The sequence below is a fragment of the Paracoccidioides brasiliensis genome, assembly GCF_000150735.1.
Source record: "Paracoccidioides brasiliensis Pb18 unplaced genomic scaffold supercont2.1, whole genome shotgun sequence".
NCBI classification, from domain to species: domain Eukaryota; kingdom Fungi; phylum Ascomycota; class Eurotiomycetes; order Onygenales; family Ajellomycetaceae; genus Paracoccidioides; species Paracoccidioides brasiliensis.
Window position 1 is genome coordinate 1,469,424 of NW_011371358.1, and position 25,625 is coordinate 1,495,048.

At 46.2% G+C, this 25,625-nt stretch overlaps 10 protein-coding genes across 10 annotated transcripts; 6 read left to right on the top strand and 4 right to left on the bottom strand.

Moving 5' to 3' along the window:
- On the top strand, positions 1 to 613 carry PADG_11100 (uncharacterized protein; the record flags this gene model as incomplete). Its single annotated transcript, XM_010758399.1, has 2 exons — positions 1 to 73; positions 105 to 613. 2 exons carry the CDS (start codon positions 1 to 3, stop codon positions 611 to 613), a joined length of 582 nt encoding a protein of 193 aa, XP_010756701.1.
- Positions 614 to 1,143: 530 nt separating this feature from the next.
- On the bottom strand, positions 1,144 to 3,719 carry PADG_00449 (uncharacterized protein; the record flags this gene model as incomplete). The annotated part of the gene is made up of 5 exons (XM_010757529.1): positions 1,144 to 1,236; positions 1,350 to 2,852; positions 2,905 to 3,506; positions 3,562 to 3,624; positions 3,701 to 3,719. The coding sequence occupies 5 exons, from the start codon at positions 3,717 to 3,719 to the stop codon at positions 1,144 to 1,146; spliced, it is 2,280 nt and encodes a 759-aa protein (XP_010755831.1).
- Positions 3,720 to 6,145: 2,426 nt separating this feature from the next.
- On the top strand, positions 6,146 to 6,934 carry PADG_00450 (uncharacterized protein; the record flags this gene model as incomplete). The annotated part of the gene is made up of 3 exons (XM_010757530.1): positions 6,146 to 6,401; positions 6,465 to 6,517; positions 6,575 to 6,934. 3 exons carry the CDS (start codon positions 6,146 to 6,148, stop codon positions 6,932 to 6,934), a joined length of 669 nt encoding a protein of 222 aa, XP_010755832.1.
- A 2,879-nt stretch (positions 6,935 to 9,813) lies between these two features.
- On the top strand, positions 9,814 to 11,604 carry PADG_00451 (glucose-6-phosphate isomerase; the record flags this gene model as incomplete). Its single annotated transcript, XM_010758052.1, has 2 exons — positions 9,814 to 10,313; positions 10,398 to 11,604. 2 exons carry the CDS (start codon positions 9,814 to 9,816, stop codon positions 11,602 to 11,604), a joined length of 1,707 nt encoding a protein of 568 aa, XP_010756354.1.
- A 520-nt stretch (positions 11,605 to 12,124) lies between these two features.
- On the top strand, positions 12,125 to 13,605 carry PADG_00452 (uncharacterized protein; the record flags this gene model as incomplete). The annotated part of the gene is made up of 3 exons (XM_010757531.1): positions 12,125 to 12,291; positions 12,382 to 12,397; positions 12,529 to 13,605. 3 exons carry the CDS (start codon positions 12,125 to 12,127, stop codon positions 13,603 to 13,605), a joined length of 1,260 nt encoding a protein of 419 aa, XP_010755833.1.
- Positions 13,606 to 14,072: 467 nt separating this feature from the next.
- On the bottom strand, positions 14,073 to 14,816 carry PADG_00453 (uncharacterized protein; the record flags this gene model as incomplete). Its single annotated transcript, XM_010758053.1, has 1 exon — positions 14,073 to 14,816. The coding sequence occupies one exon, from the start codon at positions 14,814 to 14,816 to the stop codon at positions 14,073 to 14,075; it is 744 nt and encodes a 247-aa protein (XP_010756355.1).
- A 297-nt stretch (positions 14,817 to 15,113) lies between these two features.
- PADG_00454 (phosphatase YCH1) lies at positions 15,114 to 15,724 on the top strand (the record flags this gene model as incomplete). Its single annotated transcript, XM_010757532.1, has 2 exons — positions 15,114 to 15,228; positions 15,417 to 15,724. The coding sequence occupies 2 exons, from the start codon at positions 15,114 to 15,116 to the stop codon at positions 15,722 to 15,724; spliced, it is 423 nt and encodes a 140-aa protein (XP_010755834.1).
- Positions 15,725 to 16,342: 618 nt separating this feature from the next.
- PADG_00455 (uncharacterized protein) lies at positions 16,343 to 18,098 on the bottom strand (the record flags this gene model as incomplete). The annotated part of the gene is made up of 4 exons (XM_010758054.1): positions 16,343 to 17,214; positions 17,288 to 17,489; positions 17,565 to 17,840; positions 17,919 to 18,098. The coding sequence occupies 4 exons, from the start codon at positions 18,096 to 18,098 to the stop codon at positions 16,343 to 16,345; spliced, it is 1,530 nt and encodes a 509-aa protein (XP_010756356.1).
- Positions 18,099 to 18,809: 711 nt separating this feature from the next.
- On the bottom strand, positions 18,810 to 20,027 carry PADG_11101 (uncharacterized protein; the record flags this gene model as incomplete). The annotated part of the gene is made up of 4 exons (XM_010758400.1): positions 18,810 to 19,223; positions 19,308 to 19,655; positions 19,723 to 19,895; positions 19,979 to 20,027. The coding sequence occupies 4 exons, from the start codon at positions 20,025 to 20,027 to the stop codon at positions 18,810 to 18,812; spliced, it is 984 nt and encodes a 327-aa protein (XP_010756702.1).
- Positions 20,028 to 21,041: 1,014 nt separating this feature from the next.
- PADG_00456 (uncharacterized protein) lies at positions 21,042 to 23,432 on the top strand (the record flags this gene model as incomplete). Its single annotated transcript, XM_010757533.1, has 2 exons — positions 21,042 to 21,178; positions 21,242 to 23,432. The coding sequence occupies 2 exons, from the start codon at positions 21,042 to 21,044 to the stop codon at positions 23,430 to 23,432; spliced, it is 2,328 nt and encodes a 775-aa protein (XP_010755835.1).
- Positions 23,433 to 25,625: the final 2,193 nt, after the last annotated feature.

A 25,625-nucleotide genomic window follows, 5' to 3' on the forward strand; every position in this document is an offset into this window, starting at 1 on the left:
ATGAGACATCTCTCTTTGATCACTTCACTTGGGCTCTTCGCTCTTGTTGCCAGCGGAATCCCGGCATTGGCAAGTTCACACTTAAACCATATCCCAAAACATAGCATGTGGACCCAATACGCTGACCATAAGAAAGAGATCGAGAGATGACAGATTTGGCTCCACCGACGATGGACAGAGAGATCCCAATGGATTCAGACACGTAGGCGACGATGGAATCTTGCGATACTTCAACGGCAATGGAGAAGTGCTTAATTACAAGAGGTTAGATAAAGAGCAGTTGTCTAACCTGGCATCAACGTATCCGGAGCCCGAGCATCGGGATCACTTGCACGATGTATGGAAGGACGTTAATAGCTCGACGGTTTCCTCTGAGCAAATCTGGAACCCGTCCAAAGAGTTACTTCCAGTTGTGCTGAAACAGCCAGAACTGCTTCAAGAGACGGGAGTCTCCAAGAAACCAAAAGCTCCGGATGTATTGAAACGCTCAGATGGCGGCGAAAATGTTAACTGCCTCGTTATCTCCTGTTATACTGACGGTGAATGCGCTGTGTGGGACTGCTGGTATTGTCTACATCACGACGAATTCATAAGTGGCATTTGCATGCAATGATACGTGTGGATGTCATTTTAAGAGAATGACCTGCACTCCAATAAATTCTGATATGCAAGAGCAATAGAATATTTCAAACTTTTAGAATCTCCCTTCGACATACCTTCACATTCTTCCTTGGCACGTAACTTTGTTGTATGTTATACCAAATGTAATCGCTTTAAGGACGACAGGGTAGTAGGCCACGCAACGGTTTTGGGTGTAGTATACGAACGTAGCATATTAAAGCCCATGACTCGAAGAGCTTTGTTTTGGTCTACGTTTGTTTATCAGAGAGAGCAGCAGGCGCAAGGGTATTTTCAATTTTCATGTTAGATTGGATGATATCATTTTTGAGGGCAAAAACTGGGAGTAGCCATTTTATTCAGCTAGTTTACATACAAATCAAAAAATGAAAGAGGAAATGGAGAATAAAAGCGCAAAAGAATCGTCTGACAATGAATGATTAGGGGTGTCTCACATAAACCGAACATTGCTTGATCGCCCTGGTCAATGAATTCAGTGGCGGCCATTAGTCTCCTGGATAGCTTCTAGCCGGAGAGACCTCTTTTCTCACTTTCCGAGAAGAAGATAATCATCCGCCAAAGTTTCTTGACCAGTACTTCTGCTTCCTCGTCTAGAGCCTATTTAGGTGAAAGGAAGTAATAATTAGCATTCGGTTACATATAACGTAATAAGACCATGGATATATCACATCAAATTTCGCTACGATGTTAAAAAAAGGGAAAGCACTTACCCCTTCCAACTGCTCCACTAATTCTTGAGGAGGTCCCCGTTTCCGGACATGCTCCTCCACTACGTCAACCAGCATTTGCTCCTGGACACCAAGGTACTCCATAATTTTCTTCTCGACGAACGGTTTCAGCTGTTCTCCCAACACGGACTCATCTACAAACTCCCAGTTGACTTGCCAGTTCCAGAGGCCCTCTTTGTCTGAGGGAATATCAGCAGCTAATTGCCGTGCTGCCTGGGCGCGCTCTTCATCCGTAAGACCAGCAGACTCAGCCGCAGTGTCGAACTTGATAGATGTAAGTGGTCGCTTGGTGGCAGCTCCCGTATCCTCCTCGTCTTCAAGGAGGCCCTCAACCTCTGCCACCGTTCTCCGGACGGTAGCTTGCGCCTTCTGTGCCGCGGCACCCAATGAGAGTTTGAAGCGTTGGGGTTCCCTTGGTACCTGGTTCCGGGTCTCCAACTCTTCGGCTTGCCGGGCGAGGAAGTCATCAGCCATTCCACGTACTTGGTCTCGTTGCTGTTGGGTCCTAGCCATCTCACGTTCTTCTGCAGCACGGTCCGCTTCATCCATGCTGACCTCTCTGTTCCTAAACGCTGCCCGATTCCGTATCCAGACTCCACGATCGGCATAGTACTCTTCCACTTTTCGACTAGCTTCAATGTCGTCATTCCATTCCCGCAGACGTTTAGCCATAATTTGTTTTTCCTCCTGTAATCGGATATCTTCTTCCCGATCACGATTCTTCTCCCGCTCCACGGCAGCTGTTCTACTACGTTCACGGTTTAGCCAACGCCTTTCTTGGTCCAGATATTGCTTTTCTGCTTCGACGGCCCTCTTCTCCTTCCGCCTTCTTTCAAGCTCTTCATCGCTTGCATCGGTGTCCTCGTCTTCATTGGCGCCATTGATTCCGCTTCCATTCACGAAGGATACTCCCTTCTGATAATCCCGTGGAATATGATGACCGAACCCTTTGGGAGCTGAGGGAGCATTTGGAATACCCCTATCCCGAGGCCCCAAAGGAATGCCATTCGCACCACCAGCAGGGCCACTTGGCGCCGTGGGAGGTGGTGATGTTAATCTGTTTGGCCTAGATCCCCCGGCCCTTGCCCGTTCTAGAGATTCGAGTTCTTCTTCTCTCTTCAATCGTTCAAGGTCCCGACGATTGCTTCTTTCACGGAAAGCTGCAATTTCCTTGGCGACAGTTTCTCGCATTTCAGCAGGAATATCCGACAACTCATCCTCTACAGTGATTGGAATCGTCACAACTTCTGCGGGAGTACCATCCTTTTCAGCCTCCCCGTCTTTCATTTCCGAGTCTCCCTCGCTATCAACCACTTGTGCAAGGGCATCTACTTTGGCAGGTGATGGTGGGTGGGTAAGGTCAGCCAGAACTTTGGCGAGAGCTGCTCTGGCCCCATCAAGCCGCGCTTGCTCGGCTTCGGGATTTCGCTCCGTCGTCGACTCGAACTGTTCTATGTACTTAAGAGAGCTATCATCGATAATAACCTAGAATATGTCAGTATCTTCCAAAATGATTATTCGAAATAATAAAATATACCAGAAGTTTGCTTTTATCAGGATCTTCTTCAACTTTCCCAACCTCCTTAGCCGGAACCGGCTTCTTCACCGGCACCTCGACATCTTTTAACACTTCTACTGCTGTGCTTAAGCTTTCAGGGTCCTCGTATTCTGCAAAACCAAACTTGCATGGCTTATCATCCGCATCAGTGGCCCGAATCCAACGTTTCAAATTTCCTGCCGTTCGAAGTATCAACTCGATTTCTTCGTCACTGCTGAGCCCTTCCGTTATGCCTCCAATAAATATGGTCCTCACAATCTCATCTTTCGTAGGTGGTTGAAGTTGTAGCATCGCATCTCGTAAATTCTGGCGTTGTGATTCCAAGGAATGTCCCCCGGGACCTCCACGCCTTCCACCAGATTCTCCTCCACGTTCTCGGCCGCTTTCCACAGGAGTAGCAGATTTTGGTGTGCCAGATGTACCGAGACGAATAACAGGCGCAGAGAAATTAATATTAGGCATATTTGGTGGCGGTTGAAAGTTTGGGGGGAATCCGCCAGGTCTGCCAGGTTGTTGCGCATTCGACTGCTGTGCGGCTGGTGGAGGGCCAGTCCCTGGCGCTGACATTCCGGGAGGAGGAGCTGGAAAGTAAGTTAGCCCAGATACGAAATAGAAAAAAGGAATACTTTATCATACCCATGCCTGGTGGTGCTCCAGGGAAGCCACCAAACTCCGGTGGCCTTCCGAATGGAGACGGTGCTAGAAATTATCAGCGTCATAGGATTTATAAGGGGGAAAGATGCCATTGACCGGACATGCCAAGCCATGAACTTACGTTGATATGGGTTGTACATCCTGTCCTGCACTTGAATCGCAAAGCGATAGAACAGGTAGGCGGTAAAGCACGGGGATTCAAATCCTAAACTTGTGATTCCGACGGTCAACAAGGAAAGGAAAGTATGGAAACGAATAAATGACTACACAAGCAGATGGTTCAGGTAATATGGGTAGATCGATTGTAATATACAAAGATAAATGCAGTTCCAGACGTGCTTGATTCGCAAACGTTGGTGGTTTTTCCAAAAAGAGATATGAAGGCGCTTAATATCACGTGATGTGGCGCTTAACTAGCGCCCAGTTCTCATCCCTTCAAAGGTACCACTAAGTTCTCGACAGCTGTTGGGTAAGTAATAGTAAACAGTTCATGTATGTAGCTATTAACTGAACACAAAGTTGATTACTGGCCCGGAATCTGTTGGCGAATTTGCTGTCCGTTGGCGTGCTACGAGGATTTTCCAACAACTCATCCTGGTAGACTCAACTACAACGGTTCATGAATTGCCATCAGCAGTTTAGCAATGCGATTTGTGTCCTTGTGCCAATAACAGTAAATGTGTAGTATAATCACCTCCAAGTATATGAGGTAATCCCTGGTAAGTAAGCTGCCAACCTACAAAGAGTCTGGAGGAGGATGCAGCAGCACAATACTCTACGTCACGGATTTGCGGACTGGCAGAAATACGCACAGGCTGATCTTGACAGAAAGCACCCAACCAGATCTTCTGCCTTTGAACAGAGACTCTATATGGTGAAACGCGCATCGAAGAGGAGTTTCTATCACACCAAAACCGCCACTTTGCTTATGGGCTGGGCAGCCGATGCTTCTCGGATTTGTCTAGATATCCACAAAAATTCGTAGAATTATTCTCAAAGGTTGTTCCAGCAATCCTATGGTGGCTTATTTTTGGGACGTACAGATGGATAGGAAGTGTGAATTGCAAAAACGAAATATCCCCCCCCCCGCGCATCTGTCGTTGAAATTTCCACAATTCTACCCATCTAGAATTTTCGGAAAAATGTTGCGACTGCTCATAGCAATAATGAATGATATGGCGCTAAATCCTCAGTTCGAAATGTCGAATTTTGTTTGCGAACACATTTGTGTTCTGCAAGGTGAGATCAGCTCGCGTTACATATGCGTTATCCGCCCAGGTACTCCGTTGTAGGGTAGGTAGTTACAATTCAAGGACACACTTCTTGCTGCTTACTGACTCCAACTTCGATCAGGAAACTGGATTCAAATCGCGCAAAAGTCCCTATGCTGCTCCCAAAAGTCAAAGGTGCTATGCTGTCACCCGAGAAGCTTCTGCCTCACCTCTGCGGCTTGCACCAAAGGAAATCTAACTTTCAGACTCCTCAATCCATAGTAATAATAATCATTATTATTGGGATGGAATGTTGAAGTGCCAAACGGCTTCGCTACTCGTTGGACATACCTCCTGGTTTATTTAAGCCTTCACACATTAGTTATGCTCATGATAACAATCTGACCAAGTTAGCGTCAGAACTTGCCAAAACACATATCATCGGGAAGGCTTGAAAATGGCCAATCAAACTCAAGAACCCCTCATTCATCTTGCATAACAGCATGGGTGACATGACTTAAACATGAAACGTTCTTTGACAGATATGGCTCACATGGTGTGACATGATTGGTCCTTTTTTCAGTCAGCAAAAGGAGGAAATTGCTTTGTTTTCGCTTTGGATGGTCATTGGACAGGACAACATTATAGACGGTTGGTAGGGTTATCAACATTTTACAGCTCCGGTCCCTCGATAATTAAAACAGGGCCCTAGATTGGTGGGTATTGATTAGACTTCAACCTACATCACCTTGTTTAGATGATGGACTGATGGGAATAATTTACAGGCCTCTGAAATTTGCGCAGGCTATGTCCGGTGCAGTCATATAAAATGGTTGTTCCTAATGGAAATGTAACTATCTTCGGGTTCACAAGCTGGCGCCATCCTGATCTCCCACCTTTGTATACCTAATTATCTGGGTACCTCCAAAATCGAACATGAAGGTTTATAGCTCGAGAACGCGAAATCCCTCAGTTCATTCGGCTATTCTGTAATGGAACTAGGCCCTCTCCAATAATGCTTAACTCTCCAGTTCCTGCTATGAATTAGATTAACACACACCCTTGCAGGGGCTTACAAGGTTGGTTCTACGTATTTCCGTGTTGCATCCCCCGATGTTTGGACAAGGGAGCCAGTGTGCCTTTATATAGGCGCAGTCCCTCGATTGTTTCCGTTGTTTCCTTTCCCTCTCAACATTTGATTCTCTTTTGGCAGAGCCACTATATTCTTGTGCCCCTGCTTTTTATCTTATATCCAGACACTCGTTCAACCCCTACGTTCATTATTTATTCCCAGGAGAAGTAAATCATCGTATCCCATTTTTGCTTCCTCGTCTTCGTTTCTTCACTCATTCAATATGCGAAATCAACTCCTTGCCTTTGTCTCCCTGCTTGCAACTAGCGCATTTGCTAACGATTGGACCCGCATCGGCACTGCTGTTCACGCCGTCCACCCCCTGAGAGCGCGCCAGGAGGGCGGAGGCTCGTTTAAACCTGACCAGTCCAGCGGCTTTGGGGATAGCTGCTCATCCGCCTTCGGAAAAGACTACGTTCAGTGTGCAGCGACGGTTTGTTACAATCCCAAAGCAGGGCATACTTGCTGCTCTGGAGAATGTATGTGATAATCGCGTAGTAAACTCTCTGTACTACGACGAACTGCTAACATGTAATTTCCAGATGCCTGCCCAGGAAATTCCTTCTGTCTTACTGCCGGCTACTGTTGTCCCAATGTGAGCCTGTAGATGCAAGAGAGTAAAAGGAAAGTAAAGTAACTCATCATCTTCTAGGGCCTTGACCGCGAGAGCTGCGCTAAGAAACTTGGTTTGTCCGCTCTACCTACCACTGTTGCTCCCACGAAGACCGCCTCCTCGACTACCGCTTACCCGACGACTCCTCTGCCAATAACTACTCCTTCGCCCACCAAGATCCCAGTTAAGAGCCCAGTTTCAACTAAGCCCAAATCCGCATGTTACCCCGTTTACCATCCCCACCCGAGCAAAGGATTTAACCACACGGTTATTCCCACAACCGGCACTTACCCAACCGCAACACCCCCGCCGTTCACTGGAGCCGCCAATCCACAAAACGTTGCTACCGGTGCTGTCGCAATCCTTGGTTTTCTTAGTTTTCTTCAGAGCCTGTTGTAAGCACCCACAGTAAAGTAACGTCTTTGCTGACCACTCTTTGTCTGCATAACACTGTGTGGGCAGATGTGGGCAGATCGTCGACACATCTTGGTTTTTATTTCATTTTTGTTTCTTTTTCTTTTTCTTTTTTTTTCCCGGATACTTAATTTCCGCAGGTGGAAATAGCATGAATTTCATAAATGTCTCTTCTCTATGTTCCCCCCCCTTACTATTCTCCTGTTGCAAATACTTGATGTAACACCAGATTATTCTGATCCTACTTCACTCTACCCTGCTCCTTCAACTTGGGTAAAACATATCAGGCCTCTCGTATTTGAGTTTTGATCACAATAGCTTTTGTGGGAATACTGGGCTTAGGTGAAGATGCTCACCACAGGACGAAACTTGCTGGGGAAGACAAATTTATCTGGAATTATTTATTTTTTATTTTTTAATTTTTTAATTTTTTTAATTTTTATTTTAAGGAAAAATAGATGGAAAAATGAAAGAAATATAAATTTCTTCACCCTAGGGACTTCCCATCAATCCAGGGATGGAAGTCTCCCCAGGTTCGGGCCGATTAGGTTCGGTTTCAGGTTAGCGGCTTCGGCCCGATAGAGTGCCAAGATTGCTGCTGTAAGCTAACCCAAAATGGGACTTCAGCGTGATTTAACTCCCTGCCATCAAGATCGGTCCAACATCATCATCTTTCAAGTATTGTTGTTCTAGTGATTGTACAAAGGCAACTTCTATACTCCAAGCGAGAGCAATATATTTTCTTCCCCCCTATCGGTGTATTAAGTTCTCCTTCCAGTGCAATCGAAACCGTATCAGCCAGCTCCGAACATCGCCGCTTCAAGATATGATTGAGCCGGCTTTTAACAATATCATGGCCTGTACCGACTCTATGGATTAATGGCATCAGGCGTACACAGCCCCTTCTTGAGACACAATCATAGTACTGGTCGTCCTGGAGTCTGGGTACGATTCCATCCTATCCACTCTACAAATCCGATGAGAAACTAGTTACCGCGTTTCACTGTCTCCCGAGACCGGACATGAGATGAGACATGACGATAAGACATGCTTCGTGAGCTCATAGAGGATCACTACTCACTCTGTGAACTCATACCAGGGCATTCATATATAGCCAATGCTCCCTCAATTTCCGGGCAGGGCCTGAAACGTCTACCTGTCAGCTTGTCCTTGGGGTGATGGGTGTAAGGAAGACCTTTGCGCACAGGAATTCACTCATGAACGTGCCTGGGTATATACCATATCAGTGGCACTGATATACATGTTTTACCAACCAAGCTCAACTAATCTCCATTGTGCCTGGGATGGACCTCAATCAGTCAGAAAACAGACTTCTGAACATTATTTCAGTTGAAGGTTAATCATACTTTCGCAATTTCACTTTGAGATCTTAGTCGACTGCAGGGTTTTATGCTATTAGGGATATTACAACCCTGATCATGGTCCTCTCCATATTCTATGAAGTAAGACCAAAAGAATTCACAAGAAAGCAGATAGATAACTCAGGAAACGAAATTAAAATGCTGCTTTTAAAGTCCTTCTTGAGTTACTATTTTAGTCCCGATAGTTAGCCAATTAAGGTCGAAAAGACGAGGAGCTTAGCTACAACTATTTTCTTTGAGAACCTCAGGAAGGCCCGCCACAGGAACCCTAGACTCCACAGTTAGCGACCAGATAACGATCGCTATGTGCCCCATCCTTTGGTCGCCAACGGGTATCCACGTTCAGTGGATTCCCTATTAGGGCTGTACAGCACTCAGCGACGCAGAGAAATTCCTCGTATTAGTTATTAGGTTCTCTTCTTTCAGGATTTGCAGCTTTCAACCATCCATGCATTGGTCAATGTAATGGCTGATATAGATATGGAGAAGGAAGTTTACAAGAATGATGACAGCAATGCTAGGTCAACCTCTGGGAACATCGAAGTTGTCCCCAGTAGCATGACCTATTCCCCAGATTTGCTGTGAGTCATTTTAGTTTTGGAATAGTTTAATCATCAGAAAATCGGCATTGCAAATTTTGTCCAGCTCGCTACCTATGTCAGCACTTCTTCTACTCTATATAACATCTGTGGAAACAGACATTCCAACCAAATATGCTTTTTGTCTCATTTTCCTCGGAGCTCTCTCCTCTGAAACATGAAGCCCTAAATTTGCCACTTGTACTTTGTTATGCGTGAGCACAGAGGATACAGGGTTTTGGCTATACATATGAAGAAGGTTTGGTGAATATAATTTTGGTAGTTAACTAATGACTAGCAACCTTGGACTCGGTGGGATGGTTTGCATGCTCTGAACACAGAATATTAGCCTGTGCAAGAAGTGGATAGAGTAAAGCAAAATGAGGGAACGTTTCTCCATGAATCGTCCGACGAATGACTTCATCATGTCTTATCATTCCTACCTAAATATCCCCTGTTGGTAGAAAATTAGTAGCCCAGGGTGAGTAAGTTAAAACCATTGTTGCGTGAGGATGATACAAATAAACATAGTGACTAGTAGTCTTGATTGGCTCTAGACGTGGGTCAGTCATTATTATTAAACTGACTGTGAAGAGAACTGGGGCATTGCCTTACCCCGAGTGGCTCCCCCCAACACACTCAACAGACATCACCCACATCTTGAATCTCACTAACCTCACTTTACACACAGGAAATCTCCCAACATAAATCAAATAGCGGGCAGACCTCTCTTACCTTAGTGAATTCCTCTTTGCCTACCTTTGCGACTGTACTGTGCTCGATTGAGTTTCCTGATCGCCAGAAACCTTCCTGCTATCCCCCACCCAATCCCACCGATTCTTTTCAAACCCCGCCCAACACCGTCAACACCGTCAACACCGTCACCCGCAAACACATTCAAACGATGGCGAGCTTTCCGGAAGCCAGCAATCTCAATGCCTGGAAGGCTCTTCAGGAGCATTACAATTCTACAGGCCGAAACATTACTCTAAAGGATGAATTCAAAAAAGATGATCTACGCTTCCAGAAGTTCTCCCATACCTTCGTCAACACCGCCGACAAGTCCGAAATCCTCTTCGATTTCTCGAAGAATCTCATCACAGAAGAGTCCATTACCCTGCTGATACAGCTCGCAAAGGAGGCAGGTGTAGAGAAACTCCGCGATCAAATGTTTAATGGCGAGCCTATCAATTTCACCGAGGATCGGGCCGTATATCATGTTGCCCTGCGCAATGTAAGCAACCAGGAGATGCGGGTCAAAGGGAAGAGCGTGGTCGAGGAAGTCAATTCTGTCCTGAACCATATGAAGGAGTTCTCTGAGCAGGTTAGGAGTGGAGAATGGAAGGGATATACAGGAAAGAAGATCAATACCATCATCAACGTTGGTATTGGAGGTTCAGATCTGTAGGTTATCGGATGCGTATTTTATTATCACCTCCATAGAAAATCGTCAGCATGAAGTTAATGTATTTGCTAACCACTCTACAGTGGCCCTGTTATGGTAACTGAGGCATTGAAGCCCTATTCCGATAGGAACCTGACCCTCCATTTCGTCTCAAACATTGATGGCACCCACGCCGCTGAGGCTCTGAGGGATTCTGACCCTGAGACCACCCTCTTCCTGATCGCTTCAAAAACATTCACCACAGCCGAAACAATCACCAACGCCAACACTGCCAAAGCCTGGTTCCTTCAAAAAGCCAAGGACACCGCCCATATTGCAAAACATTTCGTTGCTCTCTCCACCAACGAAGCTGAAGTCACCAAGTTCGGCATCGACAAGAAGAACATGTTCGGCTTCGAATCATGGGTTGGCGGTCGATATTCCGTCTGGAGCGCAATCGGCCTATCCATCGCTCTCTCGATTGGCTTCGATAACTTCCACGAATTCCTTGCTGGAGCGCATGCCATGGATAAACACTTCCGCGAGACCCCACTGGAGAAGAACATCCCCATCATCGGAGGCCTCCTGAGCGTCTGGTACAGCGACTTCTTTGGTTCCCAGACTCACCTCGTCTCCCCCTTCGATCAATACCTGCACCGCTTTCCCGCCTACCTCCAACAACTCTCAATGGAAAGTAACGGGAAAGCCGTCACCCGCACAGGAGACTATGTCCGATACAGCACGGGACCCATCGTATTCGGTGAGCCGGCAACCAATGCTCAGCACAGTTTCTACCAGCTCCTCCATCAAGGCACAAAGCTCATCCCGACCGACTTCATTCTGGCGGCGCAGTCTCACAACCCCATCGAGGGCGGGAAGCACCAGACCATGCTCGCATCCAATTTCTTCGCCCAAGCCGAAGCGCTCATGATAGGCAAGACGCCAGAGCAAGTCAGGGCTGAGGGTGCGCTCGGGAATCTAGTTCCACACAAGACCTTCCTTGGAAACAGGCCCACGACATCGATACTTGCACAGAAGATTACGCCAGGTACACTTGGGGCGCTGATTGCTTACTATGAGCATGTTACTTTTACGGAGGGGGCGGTGTGGAATATCAACTCGTTTGATCAGTGGGGGGTGGAGTTGGGGAAGGTTCTGGCGAAGAAGATTGAAAAGGAATTGGAGACTGAGGGCGAAGGGGGTGGGCATGATGGCTCGACTAGCGGGTTGATTGCTGCTTATAAGAAAAAGGCTTCTCTGTTGAGGGAGGTCGAAAAATTGACCTGCAGGTTAACCATTGAGAGGAAATGAAACATGAAAAATGAAGAATTAAGGAGAGAAGGTTTGCTTTTCTGTTCACCCTTATATAACTGTATATTTAAGTAACTATATATCAAGAAAAGCAAGTTACTTGAGTTCAGTTCCCTGTCTTCCCAAGGTTTTTCGCCGGCTTAAAAGCTGCAGGCTTCTGTGTCTCCTGCTCGATGCCGTAACTAGTCATTAACCGCTTCCCATCCATCTTATGGTGAGTATGTTAGCAAAATAATAATTAATAAAAGATGAAGTGATTAAAATGACCTACATCCATCCCTTTCCCCCAATCTGAACTCTGTAGTATGAATTAAGTCTCAATATTCAACAAACATTTCTTGTGCCTCTTACATTCTTGTGCCAGGTCCGCTAACCTACCGCTACGACACATCCACCAAACCAATTAGACACCGCACCCCTCAGATTTATTTACACGTATAGATTTTTATCTTCCTCTCCACACATTTACTCTCCCTCCCCCACGGCCCTTACATTCCACATCAGAGCATATGTACATATAATGTCGTCGCAGCCACCGGGCATTCCCTCACTTTGCCGCAAATATGTCCTTCCTTTGATTCTGGTGAGCAATGCAGTTGTGAGCGGCCGCGTTGGCGCTGCAGCGAAATCAACGTTGGGCTATGTGCAAGGCCAGAGTATCCCAGTTAGTTGTTTGAATAGAGATATGTGGGTGATAATTCTTTTATTAGAAAGGGAGGAGTTTGCCTCAGGGGGAGACTGAGATTTTTTGCTAATCAGAGGTTAATTAATATATAGATCAACGGGAGAACATGTATGTGCAGAAGCACCTGATAACAAGTCTTTTCAAAATCAGATAACTATCTAGCCAGCTCCACAATACATACGTGCTTTCATATATAGTCCATCACTGATCCCGCTGCCAAACACAAATAATAAAACCAGATCACAGACCCGTCTGGAAAACTCCAATACATTCCCTTTCCAACCTGCAACGAGACCGCTGCCCCACTCTCCTTCCGCTACGGCGTCTCCGAAACAATAACCTGCACCATCAATTCGCTCTCCGACTCTCTCTACCACCTGCTAGAATACTACGTCCACTATGACGTACCGCTGACATGCCGAATACCCACCTTTCCGCTATCCTCGCTGCGCTATCAAAACAAGATCGCTGGAAGTAGCGGCGAAGAGAAACATGACGATGTTGTGAATAATAGCCTGCCATTCTCCTCCCAAACGCCTTTTACGCCTCTGACGATTGCGCTGCAGGGGACACTGCAACTGTCCCACTTACATATCTGGACGGAGATGAATGTGCTCATGCATAAGACTGCGCAGTTATCGCCTGGTTTTATATCTGGCTGGAAGAAGTCAAAGAAATCAAAGAAAGATACGAAGAAGAAAGTGAAGGGAAGCAAAAGGGATAAAATATCACCCCCTCAAGGACAGATTGTGGCCGGTTCGGCCTATTCTGTGCCATTGGTTCTACCCGCTGCTGCTGATGAGGAGGATGACGTTGATAGCGCAAATGACAAGAAGACCAGGAATAAGAAGGACATGATGGATCCCTGGACTACAGAGGGAGGCACGAAGGTAATTTGCGGCGAGCCTCTTGTCTTTACCTTTCGGGTTGGGTGGGTATCTCACGGCGATGTGCTTGGGTTGGTTGGTGCAGAATCCTCATCGTCTTCTCCTTCGTCGACTTCAGGAAGCGGATTATTCATTCAGGTGATGACTATCTGCTTTTGGGTTGGGGTTGTATTTGGGCTGGCAGTTGCTGTGGAGAGGGTTAGGCAGAGGAAGAGGGGTAGATATAAGGGGGATGGGATTTTGGGGCATAGACCGTTCTTTGGTGGCCTTGGTGCGGCAGGCGTTGGGGGGAGCGGGGTAGTTGGCTTTGGGGGGGATAAGGGGAGGATGAATGGGTATGGGTATGTGTTAGGGTTGAATGGTGGTGGGAATGGTAGTGGAGGGGTATATGGGGGATATGGAGGATATGGTGTTGGGAAGAATGACTGAATGTTTTTTTTTTTTGTGGGTGGGGGCAGCCATTTTAGGTATATTTTGTTGGGTTGCCTTTTTGCTATATACTTTAGATGTTACGTCTTTTTAGCATTTGCATATGATGGGTAAATGAACTGAAGATATATCTCAAGGTGGAGCTATATACATCCATGAATTTGGAATGAATGTTACGGCGGGCTGCGGATGATTCAACCCTGATATATAAATTCCTAAAAAAAATGTTCAAAGTTACATGAAACCAAAGGGAAGTATTGCAATTAAATGTCAATTTCGAAATCCTAATACATCAGAAGAGTGTGTAGAACATATCTATACATACCAAGATAATGTACCCTGTATAAGAAAAAGTCACCAAACTCGTATTAACATAACGAAAGGAAAAGGAGACAACATATTCTCCCTTACCATCAACGATGTTGTATGCCGACGGCAATCATAAACCGGAAAACAACCTCCATTGGCTACCACCCCTGCTTCCTCAATTGCTCACACCTCCTCAACGTATGCTGAAACGACATCTTAAACAATCTCCGCCACCTCTCCCTTCTCAACTCCTTCTTCAACTGACCCCTCCTCACATGAAACCGCTGCTTCATCATCATAGACTTAACCCTATTCCTCCGAACTCTCGTCTCCATCATCTGGAACGCCGCCGCGACATCGATACCGGCGTTCGGATCCACAGACACCGAACGGCCCAGCTCTGGACCTAGGCGCAAGTTGATGGTGGGCACGCGTGACTTCTGCGATTGGCCGAGGCCCTCGCGCACCTGTCTGTACATGGCTTCATCTTGAGATGTTCGCGGTTCGAAAGGGTTGGTGGATTGTCGGGGTTGGTTGGAGCGTGGTATGAAGTTTTCTAGGACTTCTGTGACAAGGGTAAGTTTGTCATCGTTGCTGCTGCTGCTGGTGGAGCTTTTTGATTCTACAACTCCCGGCGGCCAGGGTTTAATGGGAATATTAAAGCGTTCTTGCAATTGGGGTTGTTTGTGGGAGGAGGTTGATTTGTTTTCAGATATCTCTTCGGATTCTGCAATCGAGGCTGGGGTGGCCTGTCCGGAGGCATTACGGGGTGGTGAGGTGCTGAGCGGTCTTGCGACGGAGGTAATTGATGCGGAGGAGCAGGAGAAATGACTGGGGCGGAGGAGATAGCGGCGGGAGGAGGACAGGTGAATTATGGACCGAATGATTTGGCGAGTCTCCATGTTGGGTGTGCCACTAAGAAAACAATTGGCAAAGTTGGGAGCTTAGCTGTTTGTTTATCCCCGTTGGATATTGAAAAGTCGAGATAATTTTTGAAGATATTTTTTGACAGGTCACGTGATATAACTAATGGTTTGGTCCAACAGTCAATTGTCGCGCAGGTAGTCCTGAAAGCAATAGAAACTTCATTTACGAGAAATATAAAGAGAGAAACGTTATCCTGCGTCTAGTGTTAAGTGTCTTTCTTTTGGCTTTACTTTTCCATTTCCGTTTTTTTGCTCCCGTCCATAACTTAAATCATGTCGACAATCACCATCGCGAACCTCAATCGAATGGACCGCGATACCCTCGCCGGCATGCTCCTCTCCCCAAGCAATCCTTCAAAGCTTGCAATAGTGGATGTTCGTGATTCAGGTGAGGGTTATTTTTTTTATTTTTTTTAATTTTTTTTTTTTTTTAGTTATGCGCTGAATTCTTCCATTTGCATAAATGCAAGTGATGACCTAGCAAATCCATTACCCTTCTGAAGCCCCAAACCCTCTCCACTTCCTCTACCAGCACTGCAAACCCTCACTGCTTGCACATCAATAACGTTGTCATAGATCACATCGGAGGTCATATCTTCTCTTCAATCTGGTGTCCCAGCTCAACATTAAGCCTCCACATGGCAAATCTCATAAATAAGCTGCGCGACAAAGAGAAAGTCGTGTTTTATTGCGCACTAAGCCAGGAGCGGGGTCCCTCCGCGGCGCTCAGGTATCTGCGAGAACGGGAGCAGGTTCTCAATAAAGAAGAGTGTAATAAGCAGACCGTGTATGTCTTAGACGGCGGCTTTGTTAAGTGGCAGGAGAAACATGGGGATGATAAAAGGTTGACGGCGGACTATGTTAAGGATCTCTGGGATGACTAGTGAGGGTTGGATCAATGGATTGGGGGAGTGCATATTATGCGCTAAAAGTCTTTTTTTAATAACTTATAGGTGCTTCGGTTTGACTTGGGCTGCATGATATATGAGATATGGGTCAGACAAATGGACAATGGGTTAGAAAGATATACGCATGGAAGGTCGATGGACATCCATCTGGGCAGGAGTTTCTTGGAATATGCTAAGTATCCTTGGAGACAACGAATAGGGTCTCGGGAGCTTAGTGATTTTCAAGGGTGACTCCAGCTTCAATCCAACAGCTTGGGGGGAGAATAGTCATGGCTGGAACCCCCGAGGATTAATTTCTCCGAACCCTTTTTCTTTTCTCTTTCTTTTTTTCGAAACTAACGGAAAAAAATCAAAAAACGCCTTATTAAGAAGCGCACCAATTTATAGCAGCTGGCTTGTTTTTAATATAAGCTGATTTCGATAGCGAGCCTCTAGACAATTTATATATGCTCCATACGCCGTTCCGGGCGAAGAAGACATTCAACTGGAATGGAAGTTAAACAATGGTAGCTGGTGCAAAGGATATATAATTTACAGCGGATGTAAATACAGATACAATCTAACCCCTCCCCACCCTCACATCCATACCAACAACTACCCCAAAACACTCACCCCAAATCCAACGGGCCTCCTCCTCCCCCCACTCTCCGGCACGATAGCCAGAGCTTTATACAACTTGCCCATCCCCCCACCTCCCCTCTCCACCAACCTCTTCCACCCGCTCTCAATCCTCTTCCTCTTCTCCTCCCCCCCCTCCCCCTCAACTTTCGTCAACAACTGCGACGCTCTCTTCGAAATCCCCAACGCCTCCAAAAACTGACACTGCTCCACTGGCCCATACACCTCCACACCAGGACTAGCGTCAATAGCTGCCTCCGCTAGCGCGGTAAAATCTACATTAGCGCTGATGTCGACCTGCCCCGGTACGGCGAAGGGAGAAACGAGTTGGTGTTTCCGGATACCACGGAGGGAGTTTATGGGGATTGTTGATGTGGTACCGTAATCGAGGATTAGAGCGGCTCCGGATGGGACACGTTTCTTGTTTGATTGTTCTGAAGAGGAGGAGGAAAAGGAGCCCCCTATTCGCCGTGCGATATCTTGGGCGCACGTCTGGCCTTCCGGGCTTATTTCTATAGTTGACCCAGGAGTGGATTTCATAGCTTTATAGCGCGGAGACATTTCGGGGAGGACGAGGGAAGATGGTGTAGGTGATTTAGCAAGTGAGAGGTGGAATTCGGGCTCATTTCCGCTTTTCAGTTCGGGGATCTCGGGGTTGGGGGAAACGACGAGCTCTCTCCATTGAGTGGCGGGAGAGCTAGAGGTGGCTGGCGGGTTGTGAAGGGTAGCAGGACCGGTAGGTGTGTTTATGGTCTGCGAGCGGGGTGGTGTCTCTATAGACTGGAATGCATGGATGGGGAGCGCATCGAAAAACTCGTGGGCAAATATGAAGGGGGTTTTATCTGGTTCTGGATGGAGGGGTAAGGGTTAGTTATCATATATCACGGACAAAAGAATAGGTCAAGATGGCAGGATCTTCACCGTCGGGGAGTAGCTTAATATGCTCGGTCCAAATTACTGGAACACCCAGGTGGACACTTGTACTTTTATATCCAACCTCTATCTCTTCCGTTGGAGCGTCTCCGCAGAGAAGTTTATGCTGAACCTCTCGCAGAACGGTACTAGCTTCAACCAGATAAACAGCCTCAATCGCCGACGCAAAGGTCTTGAAATTGCGAATAGACTACCAGTCACCACATTGTATCAGCGAGATTTCCTGCAAAATCTCCTCTCTGGGAAAAGGAAACAGAGCACCCACCCTCAGCATATCCGCCATAAGCGTCCCCTTCCCCGGCCCCAGCTCAATAATCTGCACCCCGCCTTTCCTTCTCCCTTGTCCCATCCACTCCGCCACAGTCCAAATGCCCAGCAACTCGCCAAAAATCTGCGAAATCTCTGGTGATGTGACGAAGTCTCCCTTTGCACCAAAAACTTCCGTGCCCTCCGCCTCCTGGCCGCGGGATGTGTAATATCCGCCGTCCGGGGACGTGAGGCATTGCCGCATATAAGCTGCAATGGAGATAGGGCCCGTAACCTGCGGGATTGTTCGAATTTGGTTAGAACACAATAAAACTATTTTCTGGTAAATTACGGCAAGGTGAGGTATGCGCACGCTTATAGCTTCAGCAATGGTTTTTGCGAGCGGGGTGGACCATTGCCGCGGAGCGGAGTCTGGGGCGGAGGTGGATGACCACCGGACCAGATGAATTTTTGCATTGACACCTCCCAGTCGAGGATACCGGCCTGCTCTCGCTAGGCGTGATAGGAGAAAGCAAATGGATCCATTGCTCATCTTCAATTTAGATGGGCTCACTGTCTTCACTGCAATGAGGATTTGCTGTATTTTCTTGTAATAGATGTTTTGGTGAGGTTGAGATTCGGAGGCAGTTGCTTGCAACGGTTTGCGCTGCGCCAATCAGAATCACCAACAGCTATGCGATGCGAAACAGCATCCTTACCTTTGATATATTAGTATATTGATGATTAAGAAAAAGTATTACGTTCGTTTGAATAATAAGTTGTCGAATGACACTTTATTTTAGGATTTTATTGTCATTGTATGAATTCCTCGAGCAGAGTCAAGCGACAATGTTGGGCCTGCAAAGATTCTGAAGAAAAGGTGTAAATGGTAAAGGAGAGAACAAGCTCTAAAAGGATATGACAACCTTCCATAATATGATACAAAAAAGCGTTCATTCATTAAATCTAGCTACGCGTGGCATGTCTCTTCCATACGCTATTAGAAAGCAACCTTGCACCATTCGCACCACTATCCGTCAAATAACTAGAAGGCTCTTGATCTCCACAGCCTTTTTACTATTTGCTGTGAGACCATATCCATAAATCCAAGCCCATATTGCCCAAATCACATAAGAACCTTGCGGGTTGGGCTACCATCAAGCACAATCATGTTCAAATTGCCCAGTCCCCACCTAATTTCATGTCGAAATAATAAAAACCTAGCGGGGTTTTAAATCATCCCACAGCAACAAACCAATCGCATCTACCTACCCCGTCCCTCACGATTGCGCGATTCGCTACCAGGCTTATCGATAACCATCCGATCACTGTAAAGCCCTGTGTCACCGTTCCCGGAACGTTGACTCCTCCCCAATCCGCCCGTCCCGGCTCCAGACCAGCTTCGATCTCTTCGTCGACCGCCTGCTACACGAGCATCGCTTGCACCTCCTCTGTGCTGCTGCTGACTGAATTCATCAAAGCCATAGCGGCCATCTTGGATCTGCGGATCAGCGCGTCGTTGTTCACGCTCACGGCGTTCGCGGTCCGCTTGTTCGCGCAGATTTTCGAAGTTAGGTTGGGAGCGATGGTGGCGTAGGGGGGTTTGGTCGTTTGTTTCAGTGGGTATTTGGGGAGTGGGTCCTGGCTTTATTCGAACGCTGAGGATTCTTCCATCCGCCTGGAAGAAATTGGGGGATTGTGTTAGTTGCATTTTTGTGCCTTTTTAGGCAAAGTTTGAGACGCGCGATGGAGATAAAATTACCTTTTGATTGTTGAACCGTGCGACTACAGCCTCAGCACCGCTTCTCTCCTCGAAAACCATCTCAGCAACCACAATGGGGTGGGTGGACACAATCCTGCAATTCAGCATTCGCCCTCCTACGGGTTCTAACGCTGACTCGATATCTGCAGCAGTAGTGCCTGGAGCAAAATTGCTTCCAAGAACCATACAGGGTCCCGAAGCGGTTCCCTTGATGCTATAACCTAGTCCCTGATTCTGAACTGAAGCCTGACCGTTTTCTGGAAAGAGATCAGGGACTGTGCGATTTAGCTTGGAGGGGTAGGTAGGTAGGGCACTTGCGAAACTTCTGGTCGCGGGCGCTGCTGATCTCTGTATGTCCTGTTAGCGATTGCGTACTGTAAACACACGCCAGATCTCTTATAAAGGACTGTAGTACCTTTGAAATTCCCGCTCTACTTGCAAGACTACCAGGTGCTGCAGACACTCTATCTGCCAAAGCGCCTGAACCCGAACCTAAACCTGAGCCTGGACCCGGGACTGGTGCACTGGATCGCCTTTTGGTCTCGAAGAATTTGTCTGTCAAGGCCTGTTTCCTGCGTCGCTGGCGAGCTAGTGGCAATAGAATAAAATGATATTAGCTAATTTCCTCTCTAAACATAGCGCAAGCCCTACATGTGTGTACATGCACATACCGGCCTGAATGATCTCATCGAATGAGACAGCTTGTTTTCCCGCAGCCATCGAAGCGTCTTAAAACGTATTCGAAGCTGATATTCTGGAAGCAGTCAGGGAATCCTTAGAAGATGCGTATGAGCCTGCAATGGACAGACTATACTGGCTTGTAATCAATGGTCTTTCCAACCAAACAGATTATTCGTTTGCTGTGTCGTAGAGTGAGTTCAAGGTAACTAATGCGCGTCTAAATAAAATGAAATTCTAGAGCCGCGCGGTTATATATGGAACTATACCTTATATGCTCTAGCGTTTCCATGCAAGGGTTTCGATGTATAATAAGCTACTCGATACAGTTCTCCAAACAACCAAAACATCCAAAATCATAAAACACAACCATCCACGGATTGAAGAGCTCCAGAGAGTCAAAATATACTTCTTTTGATGTCATCCAAAGTATGGTTTTGTCGTCTTTTGGCAAAAAGACGTATCAATGACGTCTTTAAATACTTTTTTTCATTTTTCCTTTGACTGATCCGAAGCTGTTGCCAGACTGTTGCGCAGCGGGAGATCAGTCAGTTTCTAGAGTTCAAGGTACCTAGATGTGCATGCTAATTTTTGCTGACGATAAGGTACCTCCAGCAAAATCAAGGGCGGCTTCCTAACACGGAAATGCCCTTCTACTGCGTACCTTGGGGCTTTGAGCCATCATCCATCTAAATTCAACTTCATCAGAGTTCAGAGTTCATCTTCATGTTCATCCATCTCTGATAATTAACTATCAGTCTCACCAGCTTCTTTAGCTCGTTATACTCACCTGCTTCAGGAACCCCTTTGTTTCCCCTGTCCCCTTTGACGTGTCTGTCGTTGCCCCTTACTTTCCTGCTTCTTGTTCTGCGCAGCATTCCCACCGGATACCAAAGCCTATCTATCCATACTCGTGGACCCTCATTTAGCTTCCTGCATTCTACATTCTAGCTTACCTCTCTACTTCATGTTCATGATACCCCGGATTCGGAACGACTTACACATCTAGTTTTCCACCTTGTAAAACGTGTTCTGTCCCTTGTCTCTGTCGCCAATATGACTTTCATTTGGGGCCGCCAGACCAGCAGTCCGGAGTGTCGACCGGACGAAGGTGTCTCAAGAAGACGGTTCTCGATGAGATCACGACGTGGGAGGAAAGAAACTAGGGTAGAAATATCTACCCAGACCTCACAGTAAGTTTCCACCTAGTCAACTCACGTCTTAGTTATGTTTCTGATATCCTGTGGGGCTTGCAGAATGCGTGAAATAGACTGCTTAGAGATACGCCATTATCCCAAATTTGATCCTAAGGATCCCAGGCACAACTCAGCCCTCTTGGTTAAGAAGAATAAAGGTAAGGGGATCTGGGCCTTCTTTACCCAGTCAGTAAAGCCACGGCTTTACGGCTCCCTCAGACCTAGGAAGCCTGTAACCAAATCTCCAAGTTGCCCACCAAAGCCCCGCCGGAGCATACGGTTAAGTTTTTCAGTGACGGCCTCACGGCTTGTTAAACGTTCGCGCTCATGTAAAGCTCCAAAACCACATCTGAACTCAATTTGGCCCCCTCAAATCACGAGCCACATTGGGCCACACGAGCCAGTGCGCTCCTGTTGGTCAGACCAAATCGACGACTCCCAGGATTTAGATATTCCCGGCCCTTCCGCTGTTCCCGGGCATTTCCTTCTGCCATCTCTGTCATCCATGTCATCAGGGCTGATTTCCCCCTTAGAATTGGAAGCTTGCATGTCCAACGCACATACAGAGCAGGATATTTCTCTCCGTCAAATGAATATTCGTCGATTCCACGCATTCAATCCGACTCACGATCCCTATCTCACTGTGAAGACTGCTCTCTCCCTGGCTGGTGGTCACACCCTAACTCAGTCGTATCAGGGATATGAAAATGTTTCGGATTGCAATGAGCTTTCTGAGGCTCGCGTTCCAGCCGTTCCAAATGAAAGTGCCTGCCATGACCGGGTTTTGAATCCCATATCCGAAAGAGATGGTTCGCCAGGGCCTGTTACTCCAAAACGTTCCCCGTTAATCCGCGAACAAGCTCACGAGGTAAATGGAAGAGATATTGAGAAACTGTCTGCTTCGATAAGCAAACAAATGCATTCTCAGTCGTCCACTCCTACTAACTGGAGAGTAAAGGAACTGAGCACCACGACTGAATCCGAGAAAAGTGGCCCGAAACTCCCCCCTCTCTTAGACCTGGGTGAGAGCTGGCTAGAAATCCGAAATGAACAAGAACAATCGCGCGTAGCAAGTACAGGGATTTCACAACCTAGCACAGCTACTGATTCCGAATTTGGAGAAGATATCTACCGCACGTCTGCGAATCAACAATATACTTCTTCTCCAAGGCGTGATGGTAACCTTATGACCTGGCTATCATCATTGTCAAGCACCACTAACACGCGTGACAATACAGACGTTTCTGGAAGCACCCTATGCCGTTCCGTTTCACCCTCAGCAAGGAACCAGAACTCATGCAAACCAACGGAATCATTCCTAGAATTGAATGTATGTGAAAAGGGTGCAAGCCCTGAGAAGCGTTCTCCCGAATCCGATATACGGCAATATAGTGGATTGATGCTTCGCGATAAAGTTGCCGGTAATAACAGCCAAGATGCGCCCTCTATATCCAACTCTCGATCTGGAGAACCTCTAGAACTCACCAGCAATGGGAAACCTTCCGACATCACATCAGGAACAAGCCCTTTCCCAGAGCTTAGCATGCCTTTTGAGATGCCGAAATCCCACCCTAACCTCCAGAATAACTCAGCAGATACCACAGAACAGCTTTCAATCATCCTAAGAGAACATCTGTGCGAAAGCAATCCTGAAACGTGTCTCGACAAGACAGCTTTCTGGTCCGCATCGATTGACTCATGTATGGAAAACTCTAATCCAAATCATCTTGAACCAGGGAACACCATTATGCCTCGTCAGTGCGTTGATGGATACAACAAAAAAAATTATGAGAACCCCAAGTTGAATACAGAAAGCCAACACACAGCATCCTCTTTCGCAACGATAACCAAAGCTCCCAGTCAAAGTGAAACCGCACAGGCAACAGCTGCTTGCCAAGACACAACAAAAAGTCTCATGACCTCCATCAACAAACCACTTCACCTGTCTGCCAAAACCCAGTCTCCTGACGCCGAAGAACGACCAGTCAACTGTATTTCAAGTGATAGCGATTCCAAAACCTTCCCCAGTCGCAAAGATGGATCAAGCAGTGGATCCGGATCCGGATCCGGATCTGGATCAGGCTCTGGCGGATCAGGTCAAAGCGATCCTCTGACGAATAGTACGGCTGCGACCAGCGTTGTTGATCTTGAAGGCGATCAGAGTGTTATTTTAAAGGCGAAACCCGAGGGGACACCTTTTATTTCCGAATTAGGCGGAGTTACTGTGGAAATCGGTGCTGTGGTATCATAGAGTCCTCGACTATTGTTTAATGGCGGCCTGGAGAAGTGCGTGTTGGTGGCGTCTTCTTTCCATCTTTGATTGGAACAAAAGTTTTTCGATTTCATCCTTGATTTAATAGTTCTTTACGTATTTCTCTTCTTCCCTGTTCCTGGTTTCCATTTTGCTCTTTTTCTGTTTTTGCTTCCTCTTGTCAACGCCCCGGGGTTATGCAAAGCCCATCCTCGTACCTCTATGGAGTTATATGTTTGTCTTAAATTTATGATGGTTTTACCCCTTATAGCGTACCGATGTTATTGACTCATTCCGCAGGCGTTGAAGAAAGAGATGTGGTGTTTGTGCGGTCTTTGTCGGACTTGGTGTGTAGTCTGGCTGATGTTTGTATGATTACAGCAATGATGAAGGCAAAGGCTAATATGTACTATTGATATTAACAGTTGTAATATGATATAATTCTAACGTAATGACTTAATATAACGTTTGTTGCGTTGTTACATCATCCCATTATCTGCAACCCCGGTGGAACGCAATTAGCGCTAAACCCAATATAGAGGAATACTTACCTAATTAGGGAAATTTATTTCCAAATTTGGTTTAGCACAGCAACCAGCTAGCAGACTTTACTGCGGTGTGTTCCTGTAGTCGCCACAGGATTATTTCGGAACCAAACAAGCTACGGTATGTGCTGGAAATGCAATGGCCAAATTGAGGGCAGAGAAACAAAGAGTAAAGAAGAGGATTTGGAAACAGTGGGGCTGAAGCGAGACAATATGTTCCACCTTCACGGGCACTCCCTTATTGAATGCAAGGCGAAGTCCCGTCCAGATACGTAGCTTCAAGGTGTAAAACAGAAGGGAGTTGAGAGGAACCAACGACGGGAAGGTTTAACATATCCTGGTGAAAGGATATGATTTTAGTTTATAAAATAACCAAACAGGAAAAGGTGAATATGGACTGTTGCTCAAGCAAATCGAGCGCAGTGAAAAAAGGGAGGAGTAATCTTTTTTCCTTTTATCTATCCATTTGATTAGGAGAGGTAAAAAAAGGGGCGGGGTGGGAGAATACGAGTAGAATGGCAAGTGGTTAAATCTGTTCACCTTTTTAAATTTTGATTTTATTAGAAGGGAAGGGAATGAGCAAGGCACAGGAACGGTAATGGAAAACCGTTAGAAAAAAAAATACAGAGTAGAATTATTATAATAAGAACCCCGAAGTACTTCGCAAATATTTAGTTAGACATTTAGAGAAAAGGAACAAGTGACACACGGAGCGAAAGCAATACCTAATAAATAGTGAAGGAAGAGGGATGGAGAAAATGAAGCAGAGGAAAGCAGAAGATAAGTGAAAAACACAATTGAGTTAGCTGTATGGAAACAACTCAAGCAATAACACGAAACATGGGACATGGATACAGACATCGACACGGAATAGAGAGATAGACACAAAAATAATGTATTTTAATCAATTCAACTGAAACGTGAAGGAGGGAAAAAAAGAAAAGAGATGAAAGCAAACCAAGTGAGAGCAAGCAGAGCATCATCGCCATGCAAATGCAAAGCAGTCAGTCAGCAGGGCTAAAAACAGAATGGAAAATAGTGTGGCCCTTTGAAACAACAGTAGAAAAAAGGAGAAAATCAAAAATGGCAACTAAAGAAGAAGAAGAAGAAGAAGAAAAAAGAGAGAAAAAAAAAAGAGGGGTTTAAAATCAGGATTAAAACTTCCCGGGTATTCTTCCTTATTTTTTTCTTTTTCAATTCAAGGTTTGTAAAGAAAAGAAAAAAAAATCAAAGTCAAACACGTGTTATGTTGTCTGCACCATCATCACCAATCCTCGTATTACCCCAGTCCCTCCGCCCCTAGTCCTCCATTCGTTTGTTCTTCGAGATCCCCTCAACTTTTCAAATGTGATGTTTTGCAATCTTGAAAGAGTGATCATCGAGGGGAAAAATTCGCTTTGCTTTTCTTACTTCTCTTCCGCTGTCTTCCTTCTAATTTTCATCACATATATCCCTCCCAATGGAAGAATCCGTTTTTTCTCTTCCTGTTTCCCCCCCCCCCCCCAAAAAAAAAATGAGTAAAAAACCATCGCGCCATGAACTTTTGGGGTTTTTCCTTTCTCGTTGCGGTAAAAGCCAGCATAATACAAGGTTAAGGTGCGTTTTTGTGTGTGTATCGTCTATAATTAGTATTGTTGTCGGAAAAAAA